Source organism: Leuciscus leuciscus, assembly GCF_965113295.1.
Source record: "Leuciscus leuciscus genome assembly, chromosome: 25".
In the NCBI taxonomy this organism is placed as follows: Eukaryota; Metazoa; Chordata; class Actinopteri; order Cypriniformes; family Leuciscidae; genus Leuciscus; species Leuciscus leuciscus.
This window is the reverse complement of record NC_138724.1, coordinates 30,146,619-30,171,344: the sequence shown is the minus strand read 5'-3', so window position 1 is coordinate 30,171,344 and position 24,726 is coordinate 30,146,619. Positions and strand designations below refer to the sequence as shown.

The following is a 24,726-nucleotide window of genomic DNA, read 5'->3' as shown; positions in this document are numbered from 1 at the left end:
CCATGGTTTTGCTACACTAACCAGTTTAACTATGGTATTTGTGGTAAAACTGTGATCAATACGCCAAAGAAACCATGGCTACTACACTTTTACTATAATACAACCATGGTTATTATAGTTAAACCATGGTAACACAAATTAACCATGGTTTTGCTACATTAACCATAGTTTAACCATGGTATGTGTGGTAATAAATAAATATATATATATATATATATATATATATATATATATATATATATATATATATAGTAATGTGTCTTTTCATCAGCTGTTTAATTTATATTGTAACATCATATCTTGAAACACTGAGATAGCTTTTAAAGATCTGACCATTGCAGTGGATGTCATGAATCAATCCAGTTTTATGCAAGTCAGAAATATAGTAATTTTAGCTTATGACTGAACCAGTCTGACTATATTAAGATGCAGCAACAAAATTCATTTTAAGGGTCAGATCAGGCTTCATAACACACCTACTCATGGCTCAATTTCACTTTTTATTGTGTGAAAACAACAAAGTCGTGAAGATTAGAATAAAAATGCATCAATGTCCAGCAAAAGCACCACTGATTCTTCTCGCTCTGTTGACTGTGACTAAATGGATTATCCTCCTTCTTTCATATGCAAGTCTTGGTTTGCTTGAATCGTAATTTTAATTGTGTGAGCTTGACCAGAATGTGTTGCATTTTTGTTGCGCGATGTTTCTAACGCCATCTCATCATCTCCAGGGGTTTTTGGCTTCAGTGAGCTGTCCTTCACCATCCAGCCGGAGGACGTGTCTGCACCTCGAGGCCAGCGTGTTGTGTGGGACTGTCAGGCTCAAGGCGAGTCTCCTATCGCTGTGCGATGGAGGAAGAACGGTGTCCAGCTCCAGGAGAGCGTCCGCGTGCGAGTCCTGTCCAACGGGTCGCTGTGCATCTCCACAACAGAGCGATCAGATGAGGGCTTCTATCAGTGTCTCGTCCAAAACAAATACGGAGCCATCCTGAGCCAAAGATCCAGCTTTACAATCTCAAGTATGTATGGAGTGAGTGGGAAAATGGGGTGAAAAAGCAAATGTTGAAGAAGGTGAAGTGTGTATCGTCTGGGGACGTGATTGACCACATGCTGTGTGTGTGTTTTTGGGGGTTTGTGAAAGCATTTGTCGCAAATAGAGACAAATCAGCTCCATTTAACCATGTTTTAAACCCCAAATTCTGATATTTTTGTTTCAAATCAAAGTAAAACTTTTTTGAAAAAGGCCTCTGTCCGGGCCTTACACATTTGAATTGTAAATGAGTTGCAGTAGTGATTCAACGATTGTCATGTGATGTTTCTGTCACTAGACATTTATAATAGAAAGTTTCAATCTGTTATAAGGGACAAAATATTAATAACCTTCAGTATTTGTGCTCTGACACATCATGCACAAGCAGATTTCCCTGTTCGCTCATGCTAGTTTCAGCCGTGTCATTGCTGTGGCCTCCAGTGTGATTGTCTCCCGGTCAGGAATCTGGTAAAGGCTGTTGGCTGCTTCTTTTGTCCGGCGTGGCCCCGCTGCCCTCTGGGAGAAAAGACACGTTTGTTCGGCCATGAACCTGTGGACAGAGGAACAGCTGTGCCTATTGAACTCGCTCAGCCCTGACCTTCACAAAGAGACAGAGGGAAGTTCAAGCACAACTCAGTGCTGTTCCATACAGCCTGATTCGGGATCAGGGATCTGTTCCATACAGCCTGATTCGGGATCAGGGATCTGTTCCATACAGCCTGATTCGGGATCAGGGATCTGTTCCGTACAGCCTGATTCGGGATCAGGGATCTGTTTATGATAGAAAGCTTTATTCAGGATCAGGGATCTGTTCCGTACGGCCTGATTCGGGATCAGGGATCTGTTCCATTCGGCCTGATTCGGGTTCAGGGATCTGTTTATGATAGAAAGTTTTATTCGGGATCAGGGATCTGTTCCGTACGGCCTGATTCGGGATCAGGGATCTGTACCATTCGGCCTGATTCGGGATCAGGGATCTGTTCCGTACGGCCTGATTCGGGATCAGGGAACTGTTGCTTATGGCCTGATTCGGGTTCAGGGATGTGTTTATGATAGAAAGTTTTATTCGGGATCAGGGATCTGTTCCATTCGGCCTGATTCGGGATCAGGGATCTGTTCCGTACGGCCTGATTCGGGATCAGGGAACTGTTGCTTATGGCCTTATTCGGGATCAGGGATCTGTTCCGTACGGCCTGATTCGGGATCAGGGATCTGTTTATGATAGAAAGTTTTATTCGGGATCAGGGAACTGTTCCTTCCGGCCTGATTCGGGATCATGGATCTGTTCCATTCGGCCTGATTCGGGATCAGGGATCTGTTCCGTACGGCCTGATTCGGGATCAGGGATCTGTTCCATTCGGCCTGATTCGGGATCAGGGATCTGTTCCATTCGGCGCCTGATTCAGGATCAGGGATCTGTTCCATTTATATTTAGTCATTTAGCAGACGCCTTTGTCCAAAGCGACGTACAAAAGAGGACTAAAGCAAGCGAGTCATCAGTAATTATTGATTTAAAGGGGTGGTTCGGGATTTTTGACATCGGACCTCATTTTTAAGTCAGCCTGGTTGTTATTCATCAGTGGAGACATTTAAAAAAAAAAATTATCCAGTCCTTATATTTGGATAGTTAGCCGATGCTAGGCTAGCGCGAGTCAATGGTATATGTGTTAGCCAGCCATTAAAAACCGTTTTACCCACTCCACAGTGCACCAAACGCAAATCAATTATAACACTAGACTATCGATGTATATGTCCGTTGAGAGAATAATGTTAGAAATCAAACGTACCTTTCATCACAATGATCCCAAAGGAACTAGTTTCTCAGCAGCTGCGGAATTTTACTTTGCTCCGGTTAGTAATGCGGCAAAAAGTAAACACAGAACAGAAGCGCACTGTAATCAGTGTACCAGCGGCAGGTAAATACACTTGCGTCATGTGTGTACCGGCTCACTCGGTTGCCTAGGTAATCAATATCACTCCGCTGCTGCTGTAGACAAGGCTTATGATTACAGGGAACAAATTATAACTAATGCATTGAGATGAAAGGTAAGTTTGATTTCTAACATTATTCTCTCAACGGACATATACATCGATAGTCTAGTGTTATAATTGATTTGAACCACCCCTTTAAATTATTCAAAATAAGAAAAATAAAATAAAATAAAATCTCTTTTAGATATTGCTATTTGCATTAGTTGTTGAAAACCCCATTTTTATTTTGGTCAACCATTAATTATTTTATTTTTTTAAACGAATAATTTCCATTCCACAACCCAAATTATATCTGATTTGTGATTTGTAGAGACCTTCATAAGTCAGTATCTGAAGGGTTAAGGGACCAGAAGCGAGGGGTGTACTGGTCTGTCCAGAGGTCAGAGGTCACAGGGGTTGTGGGACTGGCTTTATTCCCCCCATCATGGCCTGGTCCTCCTGCTGTCCTCATCAAGCCTGACTGATGCGCTCGATTCATTCACAAATGCTGGTCTTTAGAGCAGCGCTGGGTGTTTTGTTCGAGCCGTCAGGGTGTGTGTGTGTGTGTGTGTGTGTGTGTGTTCGAGTCGTCAGGGTGTGTGTGTGTGTGTGTGTGTGTGTGTGTGTGTGTTCGAGCCGTCAGGGTGTGTGTGTGTGTGTGTGTGTGTGTGTGTGTGTGTGTGTTTGAGCCGTCAGGGTGTGTGTGTGTGTGTGTGTGTGTGTGTGTGTGTGTGTGTGTGTGTGTGTGTTCGAGCCGTCAGTGTGTGTGTGTGTGTGTGTGTGTGTGTGTGTGTGTGTGTGTGTGTGTGTGTGTGTGTGTGTGTGTTCGTTCGAGTCGTCAGGGTGTGTGTGTGTGTGTGTGTGTGTGTGTGTGTGTGTGTGTGTGTGTGTGTGTGTGTGTGTGTGTGTGTGAGTGAGTGAGTGAGTGGAGTGTGTGTGTTAAGATCAAGATGAAACTCATATTGATTTATGAAAATAACAATTTGCCAGGAAAAACGTACATGCATAAATATAATTAACAGCAAATTCTCCCCATTGAAATGCATTTGTATATGCTTTATAATAAGGCTTATTGAAATAATGTCAAATTTTTTTAAAATAGACTTAATTTTATTGAGCAGTATATAATTCTTTTTTTTTTTTTTTGGTATAAAATATGATTGTAAGTGATTTTATTGACAGGTTTACTATTATTGATCTGTATAGTTGTTACTCATGGTTTCATCTCACAGTCAAACACTTTATTAGTCTTCATATGGGTGTACTTTAATTATTGTGTTCATTAGCAGGGTTCATTATTACAATCCTTGTATAAATTACATCAAATCACTGACGGTTTTCATCCAGAACACATTTAATCAGAGTCTCTGACTGACACTGGGTGGACAGATGGACTTGACTGACCTCTGACCTTTGGTAGGAAACCTTTGTCCTGTTTGACCTAGGCATTGATCTGGCCTTTACAACCTGGCCGACTGGACACACACACACACACACACACACACACACACACACACACACACACACACACACACACACACACACACACACACACACACACACACACACACACACACACACACACACACACACACACACACACACACACACACACACACACACACACACACACTTTCTCCATATACTGACACACATAACTACTATGGTAATATATGTCTTGGCAGTACCATTATATTTTCTGAACTTTTTTAGTTTCATGTAAATATATTGGTATATGAATATTATAATCATGCATTATGAAGATATACTCATTTGTTTTCCTCAAATTTCCTAAAATAGCGTTGACTCTTTCTGCACTATCTCTCCGAACAGTAACAGCTGTGTAACCAGTTCAGCTGAACGTCTATAGATAACATCTGTAACGCAATATTGAGTGTTTTTTAAACTAAGAACCAGCGTTAGTCTATATGATAGTGTGTGTGTGTGTGTGTGTGTGTGTGTGTGTGTGTGTGTGTGTGTGTGTGTGTGTGTGTGTGTGTGTGTGTGTATTCAAGTGAACAAAATAATAGTTAAGGCTTCAAGGATCGCAACATTCTCTAAAGTTATGAACAAACGTTCCTCCAGTGACGTTAACAATGCCTTCGTTCAAAGTTATCTGGCCTTTCATAATGTTCTCAAAACATTTGCACAAAAACATTAATCATACATCATTCATGCAACTGTTTTTCTCTGAAACATTTTTAGTTGGACGTGAAAAGTAACGCTTTTTAAATGTTACAACTGGTTTCGGAATGTTCAGACAACATTCAAATGTAACAATTCCAAAAATGGAATGTTCGCTTAACGTTCGTATAAACAAGAAAAAACATGTTTAAAACATTTTTAAAAAACTGCACATTTTGAACATTCAGAAATCTAAAGTTTTCATAACTTCCGGTTAACGTTAGCAAAGCGTTCTCAGAACATGTTTTTGTTAGCTGGGGTAAACCTGAGTTATCTGACTGTCAGTTAGTGGTCTAACATGTGAATAAATCCCGTCGACTGCATCGGACACGAGTGACAGGGATTTATCAGGAGAGGAACTATCATTGATTGCCTTTAGAGGATTTTTGGCTGGACTCAGCAGGAACAAGAGGGGGGAGGGAACAAAACACAGTGGCTTATGGGTAAAATCATGGGCTGGTCTTTATGTTATTGTTTCGAAAATGTCCTGCTCTTATAGTGCCGTTTGTAAAACAGTCATGTGATTGTTATTGTTATATCACCTTGTGCATGTGATATGCTGGGGCTCATTTCATTCATTCAGGTGTGAAAAACTTATATATTTGCATAAAACATAATTTGCTGCACTATAAGCCTGTGTATTGCCTACAGTAACAAGCATATGTTGACACTCATTTCAAATGGAAGCATCATTGATTCACACTGATCTATAAAGAGTCATTATTCACTGTCATTAGCCTATTGATTCATTGATTAGAGCAGCTGTTTATTATTGGCTGCTGTGCACTCTGGCCTTTAACAGACAACCAATCACTGTTGAGATCAGAAACGGGCTCTATCTGAGTGCTTTACGCTTTAAGCTTTATATAAATACACCAGCTGAAACGATTTGATCTTGTGTGTCTGATTTCATGCCCTGAGAGCCTCAACATCAGGCCTGAAACTGTTTGTATTGACATTTAGTTTGTGTTTTGAGTCCATTGAGCAAATTATAATGGAGTTTATTGGTGACGGTGTCCGTTTAAGTGTTAAATGGCCGTACACAAACTGAGAGAAGCATGATGGGAGGACGAGCTTGTGTTAGTAGTTCTGACCTCATTACCGATTATGGCAGAGGTTGTTAACTTGATTCATTTTAAAAGGAATTATATTGATTTTGTGAAAGAAATTTGCTATTGATGTATAGGTCCAAAACAACCAGTCTGATAATGAACGACAAATATAATACAAATATCTACACTGGCACAATTTGCTTAAATTGCTTTATACATATGTGTGAACTAGTGCTTTTTTTGCTAGTTTACTAGTTTTTGCTAGTGCTAGTTTTAATAATATTTTATTTTTGGTTTTCATTCTAATTTTAGTTAGTTTTGGTAATTTTGTTGTCTTTTTGACAATTTATTAGTTTTTTTTAATGTTTATATAGTTTTTATAATATTTTTTAGTAGATCAAGTTAAACTAAATTGAACTTAGAAGTTGCTTTAGAAACTAGCTAAAATAAAAATAAGTTTAAGGTCTTTATATTTTATTTTATTTCATTTCAGTTTTTTGTTATTTCAAGTAACAATTTTTGTTTTGTTTTTAACTATAATAACTATAATACAAAAAATTAAAACCCTGCTGTTTTTTTATATTTTATTTTAGTTAAATTTTATTTTATTTCAAGTAACAAATATTTTTAGTTTTTAATTAAAAAACTATTATAATAAAAACTATAATAACTCTGCTGTGTTTTAAAAAAAAATTTTTTTATTTATAAGTATTTAAGTATAAGTATTATATTTATAAGTAATGAAAATGTTTTATGGTCTTAACTATACTAACTAAAACTAAAACAAAACTTTAATAACCCTGCAGTTTTTTTATATTTCATTTAATTTTAAGTTTAAGTTTGTTACTTCAAGTTACAAAATTGTTTTTGTTTTTTTATGGTTTTTAAGTATATAATAACTATAGTAAAAAAAAAACTATAATAAACCCGGTGTTTTTTACTTTAATTATATTTCAGTTAAAGTTGATTTGATTTCAAGTAACGAAATTTTCTTTATGGTTTTAACAATAATAACTATAATAAAAAATATTTATAATACCACTTTTTTTGTATATTTATTTTTAAGTTTATTTCATTTCAAGTAACGAAAATGTTTTGATGGTTTTAGTGTACTATATTGCCCCTGTTGTGAACCATTTCTATCTTTTTTCGCTCAGAAGTATGTGACGTTATGGGTGTAAAGTTGGATGTGGATGCGGTTTGATGTTGACTTAGAACATAAAGTCCATTGGTTATGGATTCTTTCTCTCTCTCTTTCACAGATGTCTTGTTGTTTGTGTCCCACCCTGTCCCAGTGGAGGTTACGCTGGGCTCGATGGCCAGATTCTCCTGTGCTGTAAGCGGATCTCCAGCGCTCATCCACTGGGAACTCAACCAAAGATCTCTACCTCTGGATTCAGACAGGTGTGCAATTAACCAACAAAACTACAGGATCTTTCTAAATAATTAATAAAATATTTAATATTAATAGTAGCCTGTTAACCATCATTATTTCAATAGCAGGACACTTTAGGTATCATTCGAAATTATCAAAATTCATAAAAAAAATGACATTTTGTTACCATGAAAATGGTACTTTAAAACCATTTACCAGCTCATTTTTTGGGATATCAGCTTCAAATTTGGAACATAACTTGATTGGACATATGGCTTTGATTCTACCAATTTAAGAGTCCACATTATTTTGTAATACACAAATTTTGTTCAGAATAAAATTGTTTAGTTTTGCAGTAAACTTAAACTTGTATAACTTTTTTACACTTGAATTTTTTTGAAGTGCTTTTACTGTTGCTTAGTGTCTTCTTTAAAATTCATGAACTACACATTTATTTTCACAATTTACTGAATCAGAAGCAGAATTAATATAAATTAATATTATTATTAAATATATTTTATATAAATATATTGAATTGAATCTACTGGATTAAAGTGGTCAAGCTTTTTTTTTTTTTTTATATGGTACATTGAAAAAATATTAACCCAAAAATGAACTTATTCAAGTCAAAAATATTATTTAACATCACTGAATAAACCTAAATACATTAATTTATACCAACAAAATAATTTTTTATGAAAAATGACTGATGGAATGTATACCTCGAATGCATTGTAAGTTGCTTTGGATAAAAACATCTGCTAAATGGATGAATGTACATTATGTACCAGCTAGTGAGCAGCTTGGACTGGATATAAACCATGTAAAACCAGCCACCACTTTAATCTGGTTAAGCAGCTGCTCTGTGCACTGAATATGAACATCTGGACAGCTATATTGTAAAGCTCATAGTGTACTAGCATACTGAAATGAACATGTTTCTGTTTGTTTCAGAATCACCATTTTACCAAATGGAGTGTTGCATATCCGTGACGTGACAATGAAGGATGCTGGGAATTATCGCTGCTTTGCAACAAACACGGCCAGTCGAGTCACGAGCCGAGAGGCCGAGCTGTCCATCATCCCAGGTCTGTGTTTGTGTGAGGTTGAACAGTGATCATTATCAGAGGAATAAAGAAAGCATTATAATCTTCTGCGTTCTCTGTCCAGCGTCGGGTCCCAGGCCTCTCATGAAACCACACATCATAGCCGGACCTCAGAACATCAGCGCCGGTCTGCATCAGTCTGTGGTTCTGGAGTGTCTGGCGGAGGGAAACCCTCGGCCGCTGGTGTCCTGGAGCCGGGCCGACTCTAAACCCATAGACGTGTTCGGAGCCAGGGTTCTGGGAAACGGGAACCTGGTTATCTCAGCCGTTAAAGCCCAGCATAGTGGCACGTACCTGTGCCGCGCGACCACACCGGGAACACGCAACTACACCATAGCGGCCGGGAACCTCACCGTACTCGGTAAGAGATGTTTGACGGAACGGTTGCGTCATAAACACTTCTGAAGGACCTTCACATCAAGAACTATAACTATAACAATATCTGTATTAACATTCACACCAAGAACAATAACTATAACAATTACCATATTTTTTAATGTTATCGTTCTTGGTGTGAATGCAAACATAGTTATCATGAAAGTTATCGTTCTTAGTGTGAACGCTAATATAGTTATCGTTACACTTATCGTTCTTCGTATAACTTTAATGATAACTATATACGCATTCGCACCAAGAACAATAACTTAAACTATATTTGCGTTCACAACGTCGACATGAATTCTGGGCATTATTAGTGGGGTAATTTATGAGATACAGCCTTGGATCCATTAGCGCCTGCACTAAACCATCCGCCTGATATCTCTAAATAAGCTCTAACTTTAAAAATGTTAAATAAAAAATTAAATAAAGGCTTCTGGGGGGTGTTTGGCTCGAGGTCATGGTGCAAAGGACCCTAGGTTGATTTTACTCCAAACCATCCCTTTAAGTAAGTTCAGTGATGGTTCATTTTTGTTGTAAAAAAGTTATTAATTCAGTTCATTTATATGTATTGCCGCTCTGGAGAAAACAGTGATGTCATCATCCAGCTCAGTTCAGTTCTCATATAATGTTGTCAATGCAGGCAGATCAATAATATTGTTGAATATTAAATTATATATAATATTGAATATTAAATTGGTCTGGACTTCGCTATTCTCTTACTGTTAGAATGATTATTAAAACTTTACAGTTATCATTATTGTTCATTATGTGTTCTCACAGTTTTCACTCATTTTTGTGCAGTTCCTCCGACTCTGTTGGAGAAGCCGGAGAGTCAGACGCGACCCAGAGCCGGTACGGCCCGCTTCAGCTGCCAGGCCGAGGGCACACCTGCGCCCCGCATCACCTGGTTCAAGAACGGGCAGGTGATCCACTCCAACGGGCGCACCAAGATGTACAGCAGGTACTGTGGGGGGTTTCTCTCTTTCAGGAAAAATCACTTCTCAGGATCTTTGATGCCAGACTTTATTTTACAACAAACCCGAGCATCTTCTGCACACTGTAAACAATGCTGTTCTTATTCAGTATTTTTTGTCTTGTTTCCAGTCCAAATATCTACACATTCCTAAATCAAGATGCATAAGATATTATGTCTTGTTTTCTGGGGAAATAAATAAAAATGAAGTGAGTTGTTGCTTAAAACAAGCAAAATGATCTGCAGATGAGGTCAGACAAATCATCTTAATTGAAACAGAAACAAGATTATTTTTCTTATCCCATTGTCAGATCATTTTGCTTGTTATAAGCAACAACTCACTTCATTCTGATTTATTTCCCCAGAAAACAAGAAATAATATCTTATGGCTTTACTCATCTAGTAAATGCATCTTGATTTAAGAATTTGTAGATATTTGGACTGGAAACAAGACAAAAATACTGAATAAGAACAGCTTTTTTTGCAGTGTGCAGACAAACCCCTCTAGTAAACATCGTAATCTCGTCTGATAATGACATCTTTCTCTTGGTCAGTAAACTGGTGATAACTCAGATCATTCCGGAAGACGACGCCTTTTACCAGTGCCAGGCGGAGAACTCCCGAGGCTCGGTTGTGTCCACGTCCCGTCTCATCGTGGTTCTGTCGGAGGACCGTCCCAGCGCTCCACGAAACGTCCACGCGGAAACCATCTCCAGCTCGGCCATCTTACTGGCGTGGGAGAGACCCCAGTACAACGCGGATAAAGTCATCGCCTACTCCATACACTACATGAAGTCTGAGGGTGAGCGCTTGAATGAAGCATGAAGCTCCAAACTGGTTTGTGCTGGTCTTGCTGTTGCCGTCTCTCATCCAGAAAATATCTTACAGGTCTAAACAACGAGGAATATCAGGCCGTGATCGGGAACGACACGACAAGCCACATCGTGGACGATCTGGAGCCGGCGCGAAACTACACGTTTTATATAGTGGCCTACATGCCGATGGGAGCCAGTCGCATGTCGGAGCAGGTCACGCAGCACACGCTGGAGGACGGTGAGTCCAGAAACCACTATAGCACGTCTGCCACTAACATAATAGAAGCGGAGATTCATTTCCTAGAGGAAAAAAAGGCTCATTAATGAGTGAGGGGAGATTCACTGCTGAGAAGGCTTTAGATAAAATTTGGCTGTTTATGAAGTAGAAAAGCACAAAAAAAAATATGGAATCGGTGCTATATAGACACAAATATGGATGTTGTTTCTGCTACAGAATAAAAAAAAAAAATCGGTAATTGCTAATTTTTTGTCTCACAATTCTAACTTTTTTCACGCAGTTCTAAGAAAAATATAATTAACAATAGCAAGAAAAAAGTCAAAATTGTGAGATAAAGAGTCGCAATTGCTTTTGTTTTGTTTTTCAAATTAGAATTCCGTTTTTTGTAAGTTCAGAATTCAGAGAAACAGTTAAAAAATGCAAGATGTGAATTTTAGAATTCTGAGGAAAAAAGTCAGAATTGTGAGTTAAAAAGTTGCAATTAATTTGTAAGGTTTTTTTAAAACTCAGAATTCCCTTTTTTTATTTATTTTTATCATAATTCAGTTTTTTTGGTTCTTTTAAACTCAGAATTCACATTCACAAAAACACAATCGCAGTGTTTGGAAATCACGTTATTTAACCTAACTCTAACCGAATACTCTATTGAGAGTTAGTTGACATGTAGCTGCATAGTGGACTATGGAAATGAAGTGTAACCTCAAATCTTTCCCATAAAGTGTTTTATCTCTCTGTTTGTCCCTAGTGCCCCTCCGTACCCCTGAGCTGAGCCTGACGAGTCGCAGTCCGACTGATATCCTGGTGTCCTGGCAGCCTCTCTCTCCTAAACTGAGCCGAGGACGAGTGTCTGCGTACCGTCTGTCCCACCGCACGGCTTCGGACGACTCGCTGACCTCCGTGGAGCTGCCGGTCCCGGGCCAGAACTGCACCCGGTTCCTCCTGCAGGGTCTGCGGCCCGACACCATCTACCTGATCCGCATGTCCGCCTCGACCCGTGTGGGCTGGAGCCAACCGTCCGCCTGGAGCTCACATCGCACGCCTAAAACATCCAGCGCCACAGGTGAGAGCAGAAACCTCCTGAGGGTGACCCATAGCTATCGCTTTTGTCACTGGTTTTAGTTTGTTTTTGGTTCTGGAAGCACTTTTTTCAACATTTGAAGTGGATCGAACAAGCTCATCAAAGTTGTCCTAAGACAAGAACGGGTATTGTTCAAAATTCATGTATACAAGGTTTGAAATGAACTTTTTCCATGGGCGTCGGAACCACTGTATACGGGTGGGACAAGACCAATGATATTATACCCACTCACTTTTACCGTCTCTGATTCAGCGCATTTGTCTGTTCACTCTTCAGAAACTCCATTCCTCGTTTTAGCTACAGCGTTAACTTCCACCTTATTTAAGTAACACCTTATTTTAGTAACTTGATATTACTCTTGCCAAGCTCTGATTTCAGAGAGATGCACGCATAGACAGATTTGCGCTCATTTCATTTTTACTCTAGCAAAAAAAAAAAAAACGGCCTCGTCCTATTTTAGTAAATGCATCTTGATTTAAGAATTATTTTATTTTATTTATTTTTTTGATAATTTTTTTATATTTGTACAAGAAAAAAATACTGAGTAAGAAAAGCATTTTTTGCAGTGAGCGAAACTACACCTTTGTAGAATGTACCTTTGTCTTTGTCCTATGGGACTTTGACCCATAACCCATAACTTTGCTTTGGTTCTGGAAGCGCTGTACTACAGTAGTCAATAGGCAGTATTTTCTGGAATTACTCGGGAAGTGTTGTGTAATAAATGACGGAAAATGTCGTCAGTGGCGGGGAAAGAGTTAATAGCATCATTTCTTTTTTTTGTGTGAAGAACATTTTAAGGTAACACTTTACAATAAGGTTCATTAGTTAACGTTAGTTAATGTATTGACTAACATGAACTAGGTTAGCCATGAGCAATGCTTTGCTATAAGATATTAAGTCTTGTTTTATTGGAAAATCTAAATGAAGTGAGTTTTTGCTTAAAACAAGAACAATTATCTGCCAATGGGGTCAGAAAAATAAACTTAATTCAAACGGAAACAAGACTCTTTTTCCAACCCCTATTGGCAGATAATTGTTCTTGTTTTAAGCAAAAACTCACTTCATTTTGATTCCCCCCAGAAAACAAGACTATCTGACAAATATCTTAAGGCATTTTTACTACTTTAGTAAATGCATCTTGATTTAAGAATTTTTTAGACATTTGGACTGGAAACAAGACAAAAGTACTGAGTAAGAACAGCATTTTTTGACTGGCTTTGTTCCGGCATTTATGTTGTTACCCGATGACCTTTGACCCCGGCTGTCAGTTAGGAGCTGAGGGTCGGCTCAGTTTCGGGTCATAAAGGGAACGCTTCAGGCAACCTAAAGAATAGCTTCTTTTCTGCTGGAGATTTGCTCAAACGGATCTGTTATGTTTAGTTAGACAGACTTAGAGTGATTTTCACTTTGAACAAACTCATCATGAACTTGTCCGGTTGAAAACTAAGCTTTTCGCAGAATAAAAAAAAAATTTCTTTTTGTTTAAATAAGGTTTTCAAATGAACAGAAATGTTGAAGCTTTCTAATTTTTACTGGGAAATACATTATGCAATTTTCCTAGAAAATTTAGACTTTTTAAAGGGAAAATCAATTTTAATTCAATTAAGCAAATTCATAAGTAACTTGACGAGGATTTCCATATAGATAGAATACTTTTCTACATTTTACTGGGAAATAAAAAAAATAACAACATTTTCTTAGAAAATGTCTATTTTTTAAATCAAAATATATTTTATCGTGAACTGTACTCTCTTAAAAATAAAGCTTTTTGCAGCCACAATAGCAGTGCTGTTTTATTAGCATTCATCAAGCATCATTATTACCATAGACTTGGCAAAAATACCATAGAGTTCTGTTAATGTTATGCAGAAAATGTGTTTATGTCTGTAATTTGTGCACAAGTTGATTTAATGTGTGTTTCTGTCCTCAGTGCCTCCCGCCCCAAACCTTGAGCTTGAACCCCTGAACTGCACATCCGTGACGATCCGATGGCATCCGACTCTCAGTGACGCTGTCATCCAGGGATTCAAGCTCTGTTTCCACCCAGACGGCCAATCAGAGGGCTCCATTCTCCAGCTGCCCCCCCAAGACCACCAGCACACCATCACAGGCCTCAGTGAGTCACGCACACGCATGGGCTTATCTGGGAAATAAGCATATTCACTAAATTATTATAAGAAAGATTTTCTTACAAACTTTTCTTAGAAAACTTCTAATTTCTTATATTGGAAATAAATATTAATTCACTTAAGAAAATGCAACCAAAAAAACCCCCCACTTTTGCCTAATTTTAAGTAGGAAAAAATCTAAATTCACTTAAAACTAATGGGTCATTTGATTATGATTTCCATATATGATATTCCAAATGTTTTAACTGAAATGAAAATATTTTTTTATTTTTTTTACGTGAAATAAATCTTTATTCAATGCAACAACAAAGATAACACACTTTTTGTTTAATTTTAGGTAGCCTGCAACTATATATAAAATGTAATTCTTAATTCTTAATTCAGAACTTAATTCACTTTAAAACTTAATATTTTTTAAATAATATTTGTGAGTATTTTGATTAGGATTTCCATAAACAACATTTTACCTTTCAAATTTTTCGAGGGGAAATTTTTTTTTCTAATTTTCTTAGGAAATTTCTCATTTTTTAAAATGTGAAATAAATCTTTTTTCAATGCAAAAAAACAACAACAACACTTTTGTTTAATTTTAGGTAGCCTGCAACTAATATATAAAAAACTCAATTCATTTAATATTAATATAAAGAGCATTTATGAGTAATTTGATTAGGATTTCAATAGAGAACATTTTGCCTTTCTATTTTTTTACTTGGAAATAAATTAATTTTAGTTCCTAGATATTTTTCATATTAAGCTCGGATATAAAACATGTTTGCCTAATTTTAAGCAGACTAATATCAAAAACATTTATGCAGGTCACTAATTAATTCTAATCTAAATGAACTGCTTAAAACAATTAGATAATCTAAAATGAGGAATATACCCACATATTTGTCTTATCAAGTACGTGTATGAAAATTTTAAGTAGCATCCCTGAAAATGCACAAGTCAAGCTTTTTCTGAAACATAAACCCGGGAATGAAATATTCCACAGGTTCTGTGAGCATCTTTCCCATCGTGAGCATCTGATCGTCCTCGGACAGACAGAGAATCCCAGTTTGATCAATAATTACCTTCTTCTGTTCGGACTTATGCACGGTTGTCCCGTCCGCCGTATCCAGGGCTTTGTTCGTGTCACGTAATATCCCCTCAGGGTCAAAGGTCACACCCCAGATGTCTCCTTCCAGTTTTCCCATGGTTCTCCTCTGCTTCTCCGTCTATTGTGCCTGGGTTTAAGGTCGGCCAAAAGCCTGTGAGAGCTTTTGAGAGCCCTCCCCCCCCCCCCCCCCCCCTTACAGCTGGACACTCGAGCGCCAACAAAGGATTCTGGGATTGAACTGGGCAGAAGTGACCCCTCTTGGGTCAAAGATCTTGTGGGGTTTTTAGAGTCGATGCAAATTTAAGTTCAATGTCCCGATGGCGTGAGTTCTGTTTGAATTGGTTAGTGTTTTGCTTAACTAATAAATAATAATAACAATAATATTTTTAATATTTATATAGCGCCTTTCATGGTTGCTTTACAAGAAATGGAAAGCAATCAAAAAACATGGAAAGTAAATCGTAATTTCACTTTTTGTGCGTAATTTGATTAGGATTTCCATATAGATAGAAATGTTTTTCCTTTTCAAATTTTTTTTCTGATGGAAAACCATGGAATTATCGTGGAAAACAATTTGGAATGACATCATTTTTTTTTTTTTTTCCTTAAGGATCTAAATAGCTTTATCTCTAGGCCTGTTTCTTCCTAACTAGTTGAGCATAAAGTTTTATCCCGGTCCGGCCCCCGACCTCGGGTCATGAAGCTCTCGTCCCGGGAGACGGTTCGTTTCGGCAGCTGAACGCGCCTGTGAAGGTGACCTCCGACCTCTGACCTCTGGACCCATAGAGCCTTAAAAACTCAACCCTCCCCCTCTCACCCAGGACTTCACACACTGACCAAACTCATTCTTCACATTCACTGTTTACTGATGTGAAACCTAGATAAGTGTCTAAATCTGTGCATTCAGACCCGAATGTCTTGGGAGTGTTTTAGCCTAACATTGCAGATGCATAAACCACATGAAAATGCACACATAGCATAAATGTTTGCATGCTTTCACAGTTGACCTTTTTTTAGGTACTGTAGTAAAACCATGGTAAACTTTCATAAGGGTAGTTTTTAATTCTTTAAGACCCTTAAATAACTCTATTTTATTGTGTTTTATGTTGTTCTTCAGACCCCAGAGTGAAGTACCATGTGAAGCTGCTAGCGTTCAGTGCTAATGGAGACGGCTATCAGGCCCATCAGACGGTCAACACTCCCGGGTGTCCTTGTAAGTGTTCAAAACACATTGACTTGTGGATTTAAACTTGTAAAATTTAACGCTGAACCATGTGGGATTTGTATTCAATCAATATTTAACTAGAAAATCAATGTTTGTTATGCCAATCTTTCATTGTTAGCATATATTTACATACATGACGTACAGGTTTCAATAGAAATTATATTATATTTTAGTTTGCCATAAATACTTCTCATTTGGCAGTGCACTTTAAACGTATTTCAAAGAAATTTTTTTTTATTATGAAATAACCTATAAAGATACACTTAAGTGGGTCAAAAAGCACAAGTTCAACTAATTATGAGAAATTTAAATAGGACTTTCGAACAGAAATATTTTAGCTTTCTAATTTTACTGGGAAATACATTGTGTAATTTTCCTAGAAAACTTCTACTTTTTAAATGGAAAGTAAACCGTAATTCACTTAAAACACAATTTTTAAAGAAAGTTTGTGTGTAATTTGATTAGGATTTCATACAAGTATAAAGTTTTAGCTTCTAATTTGTACTGGGAAAAATGCTGTGTAAATTTCTTAGAAAATATATACATTTTAAAGGGAAAGTCCTATGAAATTATGAAATTACCTATAAAGATATAATTAAGTGGGTCAAAAAGGACGTAATTTAAATTTAAACTATGACATTTTCATGTAATTGTAAATAACATGCAATTAGGAGTCCAAATACATTACATTCAGTATTCTTGTTGAGGATATTAACTGAAAACATTACATTCAATCCTCACTTGTGTGATCTTTTTAAAAGTGTATTAAAGTGTTACCAGTTTAAATCTTTCATTGTAATCTATTTTAAAGTCTCCCTGTAGTCAATCGTTTTATTGAAAAAAATTCTTCACGTCTTAAAATATCTTGAATGTAACTCGACGCCCTTGCCTCATTTAGTATGCGCGGTTCTATGAATATGCAAATGAGCCCCGCCTCCACTCACTCACTCAGCTCAGAGATCCACTGGTTGACGATCACACGTTGATCTGATTGGTTACAAGGTAGTTTGTGACGTCAGAAACACCAGCGATTTCAAAGTGTGTTTTTGAGACTGTCTTTGGTTCACTGCAGTTTTAAGGAGGAAATACTCAGCAATGCTGTCGACTTATGAACTTACACATGGTTTGTCTTAAAGCACATTAAAAACACCACATAGACAAATAAACAACATTAAAAGCTGGATTTTCACCACAGGGGGACTTTAAGCATTTGTCTTCTAAACAAGAGCTTCAGTATATTGTATATTAACGTGTGTGTGTGTGTGTGTGTGTCAGCCGCACCGAACCGGCGTTTGGCCGCCCTGCCACCTCCCGACCACATCCAGGCCGAGGCCAGCAGCTCGTCATCGGTGAGTCTGAGTTGGGGTCGTCCTGCGTTCAGTTCTGGCAGAGCCGTCAGCTTCTCCATCCGCTACGGGCCCGCGAGTCCCTCCGACACCGACACCGTACGCTACGCCCAAACGTGAGTGCCCGTGCCTCAACAAAGCCTTGACATCAATAGCACTTCAGCTTCTGGATTCAGATGTCAGATATATGTGTTCTCTCTCTTCAGAACTGAGCAAACCGTGACGCTATCGGGTCTCCGGTCCAACACTCGCTATGAGTTTGCGGTGCGTCTTCATATGGATCAGATGTCCAGTCCCTGGAGCGCAAGCGTCTATCACAGGACTCCCCTGGAAGGTAGCGGCTAAAAACTAGCATATTTGAAGTTTGTTAAAGCAAAATACTAAAGAGATAAAGAATCTGATTAAACATTTGCAAATACTGAATATTATTTAAATCATATTTTATATTTAAATGTGAAAACAACTATTACAGAAATCTGACCTGTTTCATACACAAATATGCATCACATTGAGTTCATTGGTTGTTGTTGAGACTGTGGATTGATGATCACACTGTAAGACTGGAGGCTTCTTCTCTCCCGTAGCCCCGTGGTCTCCGCCTCAGTCCGTGAGAGCGACTCTGATCGAGGACGGCACAGCGCTGGTGTCGTGGGATCCGCCGGACCAGCCGGATGTGTGTGTGACGCACTACACCGTCCTCTACGCGTCTCACAGCGCCGGGAGCGCCGGGGAATGGCAGGTTCTCCAGAGGGAAGGTGAGCAGAACACAACCAGAACTAGTGGATTAATCAGACAAGTGGAAAGAAAACATGTTTCAAATACATATTTAAGTGTTTATTTTATTGCAATTGATGTATTTGTGTCTGTAGATTTCAATTATTGTCCACACCTTTAAAGATGATGTGCATAAAAATGAGTATGTATTTAATTAGATAATGCATCGTTTTCATGTTCAAAACATAACATGGTGAGGTATTGTGATATCTGTCTGTGCTGTCTTGCCTTAAAGATAATAAAATACATCTGAAGGGTTTATTAGAGACAGATATTAATGCTTCTGCAGATTTATCATTTATTTTCACCACGTTATAGAAAAATGTTATTGCTCTTTCATAGCTCATGAGATGCAATATATAACACCTTTTTATTTATTATTTTTATTATATATTAAAATTTATAATAGATATTATAAAATATTTTGTTATATTTTTATACGATAAATCACTTAATTATCAATTTTGTCTGATTATTGATTTGATTGGTGTCCAGCTGTGAACACGATGGCTCTCCTGGAGAAGCTGGAGTCGGGAAGCGTTTACCTGGTGAAGATCTCGGCCTCAAACCCTGCGGGAGACGGGCCGTTCTCCGAGACCGTAGAGCTGTGGATCCGGGCCAGAGCTCACCCGGGGAAAAACCCACGGCACACCGACAACCACGCCGAGAAAACAGGTGCACAAACCCCTCTGTTCTTATCTGTGACCCGGGACCACTAAACCAGTCACAAGGGGACATTTCTGTGAAACTGAGATTTATACATCACCTGAAAGCTGAATGAGTATATGATGTATGGTTTGTTAGGATAGGACAATATGTGGCCGAGATACAACTATTGAAAATCTGGAATCTGAGGCAAAAAAATCGAAACATTGAGAAAATCTCCTTTAAAGTTCTCCATTTATGGTCATGATTCACTCACAAAAATACATGTTTTATATATTTACGGTAGGAAATTTACTAAATATCTTCATGGAACATGATTGTTACTTAATATCCTAATGATTTTTGGCATAAAAGAAAAATCGATCATTTTGACCCATATTTGGCTATTGCCGCACATATACCCGTGTGACATGTGACTGGTTTTGTGGTCCAGGGTCACATTTGACAATCTCAGTATAAGCCATGCAAGTCTGTCAGATATAAATGAAGTTAACATCAATCATTTTTAATAATTTCCGCAGCGTTTATCGACGGGCTGTACCACATGGATGAGAAGTCGATGCCGGGGATCATCGTTGGCGTGTGCATCGCTCTGTCCTGCATCATCCTCTGCATCTTCATCCTCCTCACCAAGAGTGAAACACAGTGAGTCTCCAGCGCTGTCCTACTTCTGCAAAACTAGATCGCTCTGTGTGTGTTGAAGATTAGAGATGAGAAGGATATGATAAGGGTACCGAATGGGAGACGAATCTCCTCTAGTGGAAGCGTTTGGTACTGCAGTCGATACCGATAACCGATAATATCTACATTTATAAACTTAGGGATGCACCGATATTAAATTGTTGGCCGATAACCGATATATTGATTATATTTGAAAGCCGATAACCGATATATTGGCCAATAAATCTAAATCCAAATTTGTATATAAATTTGGTGAGAGCCTGATTACAAAAACAAAAGTCTCATCATTAAAAGCCACGTCCCAAACACACAATCATGATGTTCTCATTATAATGTTATGTAGCCGATATGACAGACTTGTGTTGCACTGAACTGTGTTTTCCTTTTCAAAGTGATTCCAATCATATTTCAAAAAATTTAAAACCATCATGTTGAACAGTGTGTATCTGAAGTGTCTCAGCTGAAGGACATAATACATTATTTATCAGCTTTAATATATCAGCCAAATCTTCTTAAGAGACGATAACATTAAAAATAAACATATATCAGCCGATATCGATATGGTGGCCGATATGTGACAGTCAGTGTTGATTTCTCTCAGCAGGAAAGCATCTTCCTCTAAGATGATTGGACAGGTGAGGAATGAGGTCATGCACAGCGATGCGTCATCAGCCAATCAGCAGCAGGCGGAGACCGCAGAGGTCCTGATACCGATGATGAGGACACACTTCACTGATACTAAAGTAAGAATCTGTTTACTTTATTTACCAGTGTGGACATAGATTAGGGTTTTCATTTTTTACTTCATCTGAATGCTACAAAACTTGTTAAAGGGATACTTCAGGATTTAGCATTAAGCTTTGTATTAGTAGAAAACCTGTAGTATTTTCGAGTGACCGTGCTTTCCACCCTCATATCCCCCTGAGACGAGAGATTTATGTATTTTTTGTCTGGAAAAAATCCTCCGATGACACAAAAATCGTCATTTTGCGTCATCGGAGGATTTTTTGGCCAGAGGCGAGAGACTACAGCCAGTAGGAGGAGCTGTCCCGCATGTGTTCAGCCCGCCCATAGGGGGATCTCTGGAAGCTAAGCTAGCAGGCTCTTGTTCTGTGGAGAAAGCTGAGTAGTAGGAGAAAGCTGAGTAGTAGGAGAAAGCTGAGTAGTAGGAGAAAGCTGAGTAGTAGGGGTTACCATCCTTTTTTTCCCGGACATGTCCGGCTGTTGAGATCGTCCAAAATGTCCGGGATTCGGCTTTTGCTTTCTGCAGTCGCCATTCATTGTTTACATGCACACCTTTTGTTTCAATCGAACTGAATTCATTCCGATCGGTGAATCTGAATGTAGTGTTTACATGAACGCTAAACAAGTGATCGGTTGATGTGCGTTTTAACATTGCTAAGAAAATTCCCGCTCCACCGTGAGAGATATGAGACCGGTGCGTCTCGCTCATCAGTAATCACGCCACCGGCCTCGTGCGGTTCTCCCGCGCCCCTCAGCCTCGTCCTGCTCACCACAGTAAACATAATGAATGGCGACTGTAGAATGCCAAATCCCGGACATTTTGGGGCGATCTCGAAATCCCGGGCAGACTCGTCACGGAGACTCACTACCTAGCCTTGTTGTTTAAAATAAGCGCATTGGAAACGAATGGGAGACGAATTTCCTCTAGTGGAAGCGTTCGGTACTGCAGCCGAACACACTCTCACTGAAAGCTCATTTACTGAGATATCAACCTCAACTTTGGAACATGACTTGTTTAGATTTATGGAAAACTGCAAAAACTTTTACAGTTTTTGCAGTTTTAATGAGATTTAAATACATGTTTTGTTTGTTTTCAGGGTGGAGCGACTCTTCTGATAAACCCAGCGGGACTCGTTACGAGTGACGCTCACAACAAACTGAACAAAAGGAGCATTTTCAAGAACACTCAGAAGTCTAATGGAAATAAAAGCAAAGTAAGAGACATGTTTTAATTAAGTGTATCAAACTTACATTTACATTACAGTCAACATGAAACATCGTTTTCCCAGTGTTGTTTTATAGTCTTTATCAATATTTTGAATTAGCCTTTATATTCTCAGTTCATTATAATTTTAGTATAAGTTTTATTAAATTGATGTGCTTCTGTCAAATGTATTAGTTGTTGTTTTGTTTCTGTTTCTGTTTTAGTTCAGGTTTAGTTTTTTGTTTAGTCTTTCAGTTTATAGCCAAGGCTGCATTTCTAACTTTCATTTAGTTTTTTTATCTAATATTTATATTTTAATTTATTTTAGCTTTATTTCAAATAACATTTTTTTAAATAAATTTTGATAACAATAATAACCCTAATTGTGATGAATTTCTGAATTAAACCTATTATTTATATTTCAAATTAGTTTTTATTTTTATACTTTCAATTCATTTTTAATTTTGTTTAATTTTTATTAAAATATTTTATGTGCTTCTGTCATTTTGTTAGGTTTTTTTAAAATAGTTTTATTTAGCTTTAACTTATTTTTATTTCAGGTTTAGTTTTAGTTTTAGTTCAGGTTTAATTTTTATTTCCAGTAAGTAATTTAAGTGCTTCAACTTAAACGTATTTCCATTAGTTGCAATTTAAATTTAATTTAGTAAAAGTTTTTCATTTATTTTTCATTTATTTTCAGCTTTTTAGTGAACAATAATAACCCTTATTGTGATGCATTTCGGAATCAAACAGATTTTTCGAAACTGACATTGTGTCTTAATTAAATTGCCAACTTAGCCAGTAACAATACAATAACGTCTCATTTGTTAACATTATTTAATGCATGAACTAATAATAACTTAACAGTGGGCAATATATTTCTACAGCATTTATTAACCTTTGTTTAATGTTAGTTCACAGTGCATTTACTAATATTAACAACTTTTGATCTTAAAAATGTATAAGTGAATGTTGAAATTAACGCAATTCTGTGAGAAGTATTGTTCTCTAAGTATTATTTGCTAATGCAGTTAACTAATGTTGACGAATGAAAGCTTATGTTACCAGTTAGACTTGTTTATTACATATAGCATAATGTCTATAACACCCTCCTTTAACTTTTTTTGTAAAGATCTTAAAATATTCTATGACTCATTGAATCCAATCACTAGTAATAAGACGTGTATAAAAACATCTCTTATATTGAAAAACATAATTTGTAGAATTTAATGTTTTACTCTGTACAATGTAAGATCTGTGATATGTTTTCCCCAATATCTGTTTGGCTTATATTTGATGTTAAATGTCATAGTAAGCTTTTATGAAAGTTGAATTTAAAAAAGTTCGACTTGTTTATGAAATCTCTGATGTTTGATATGTGTGTATTGCACAGATTGATGATCCTGCTCATGTTTCCGAGGTGGGGAAGCCGGTTCTGCATTACGAGGACGAGCAGATCCTCTTCCGGCCACTAGGGGAGTCGGAGAGTTCACAGACCAGCGCCGGAGACTCCGGAAACTTCTCTCAGGACGAGACGGAAGATAAACCAGACGCACCTGTCACTCATGTGATGTGAGTGGGCGTGGCCTGAGATTCCAGGGCCAATAGAGACAGAGCGCATTTAGGCCACGCCCACATCTTGTTTTCAGATGGTGTCTGGATGAAGACCAGTCGCACCGTTCCTTCAGGATAAGAAATCTGGAGAGAGTGTGATCTGGATGCTTGTGCCAAAAACCCTTTAAATATATAGCTTTACTAAGTCGCAGATGCTCTGCTGGCTTTGACAAACTTGCACAGCCCTCCCTAATAACTTTCCCTTCCCGGCCGGACCTGTTCGGAGTGATTCCCAAAGACTACACGTGTGTCCGATCAGCTTTTCCTGCTCAGGATGATGAATGTGTTGAAGAACGCGTGTTTATTTGTGACAGAGACGGGGTTTCGCTCTGCTGTCTCTCTACCTCATTCGCCCTCGTACGGGTTTGTGCAGTTCCTTCATTTATACTATTGATCAACACTGAACGGGTTTGCCGTATATAATCCAAAGAGTCCAAAAGTCCAATGAAAATGGGAACACTTTACATCAAGGTTCAGTAAGTTAACATAAACTGACAGTGAACAATACTTCTACAGCATCTTCATGTTAATATCTGGTAACATTAGTGAACTAACACACAAACAATAACTACTTTCCATTAAGAAAGATTTATAAATGCTTTAAAAAATATATTAGCTAATGCAACTAATGGGAACAAATGAGATTGAGGTTTCATTAGTTAACATTAGCTAACTAAACATGAACTAACAATACGTCTACAGGATTTATTAATCTTAGTTAATATTCATCTGCATTTAATAACACATTTTTAAGATCAAAAGTTAATAAGCTGCAAGAATATATTGCTCATTGTTAGTTAACGCATTAACTGATGTTAACAAATGAGACCTAATTGTAAAGTGTTCCCTGAAAATTACTCAGTTTCTCATTCTTTTCTAGTTAACTATGAGAAATTCTGTACAAACGAGTGTTTCAACACGTCTCTAATTTCATTGCTTATTTTACCCGAAAATAATCTGAAAGATTTTTCCTTTTACTTAAAAAAATCCTAAAACTTTCCAGGTTTAAATGAAAAAAAAAATGAAAAAAGTTGCATTGTT

General features: G+C 37.7%; 1 protein-coding gene across 1 annotated transcript in view; it reads left to right on the top strand.

Annotated features, from left to right (window-relative positions):
* Window positions 1–24,185, top strand: part of prtgb (protogenin homolog b (Gallus gallus)) — a gene marked incomplete at its 5' end in the record, with an annotated part of 24,459 nt that extends 274 nt beyond the window's left edge. Inside the window, 18 exons of the mRNA XM_082158940.1 lie at window positions 732–1,019; window positions 7,500–7,641; window positions 8,567–8,700; window positions 8,783–9,079; window positions 9,901–10,060; window positions 10,627–10,874; window positions 10,961–11,125; window positions 11,871–12,185; window positions 14,134–14,319; window positions 16,549–16,644; window positions 17,932–18,118; window positions 18,209–18,336; window positions 18,587–18,757; window positions 19,272–19,451; window positions 19,964–20,087; window positions 20,725–20,866; window positions 21,965–22,081; window positions 23,465–24,185. Coding sequence (XP_082015066.1) covers window positions 732–1,019; window positions 7,500–7,641; window positions 8,567–8,700; window positions 8,783–9,079; window positions 9,901–10,060; window positions 10,627–10,874; window positions 10,961–11,125; window positions 11,871–12,185; window positions 14,134–14,319; window positions 16,549–16,644; window positions 17,932–18,118; window positions 18,209–18,336; window positions 18,587–18,757; window positions 19,272–19,451; window positions 19,964–20,087; window positions 20,725–20,866; window positions 21,965–22,081; window positions 23,465–23,647 — 3,263 coding nt within the window. The 3' untranslated portion in view covers window positions 23,648–24,185. The remainder of the gene's footprint in view (window positions 1–731; window positions 1,020–7,499; window positions 7,642–8,566; window positions 8,701–8,782; window positions 9,080–9,900; window positions 10,061–10,626; window positions 10,875–10,960; window positions 11,126–11,870; window positions 12,186–14,133; window positions 14,320–16,548; window positions 16,645–17,931; window positions 18,119–18,208; window positions 18,337–18,586; window positions 18,758–19,271; window positions 19,452–19,963; window positions 20,088–20,724; window positions 20,867–21,964; window positions 22,082–23,464) is intronic.
* Between the last annotated feature and the right edge of the window lie 541 nt (window positions 24,186–24,726).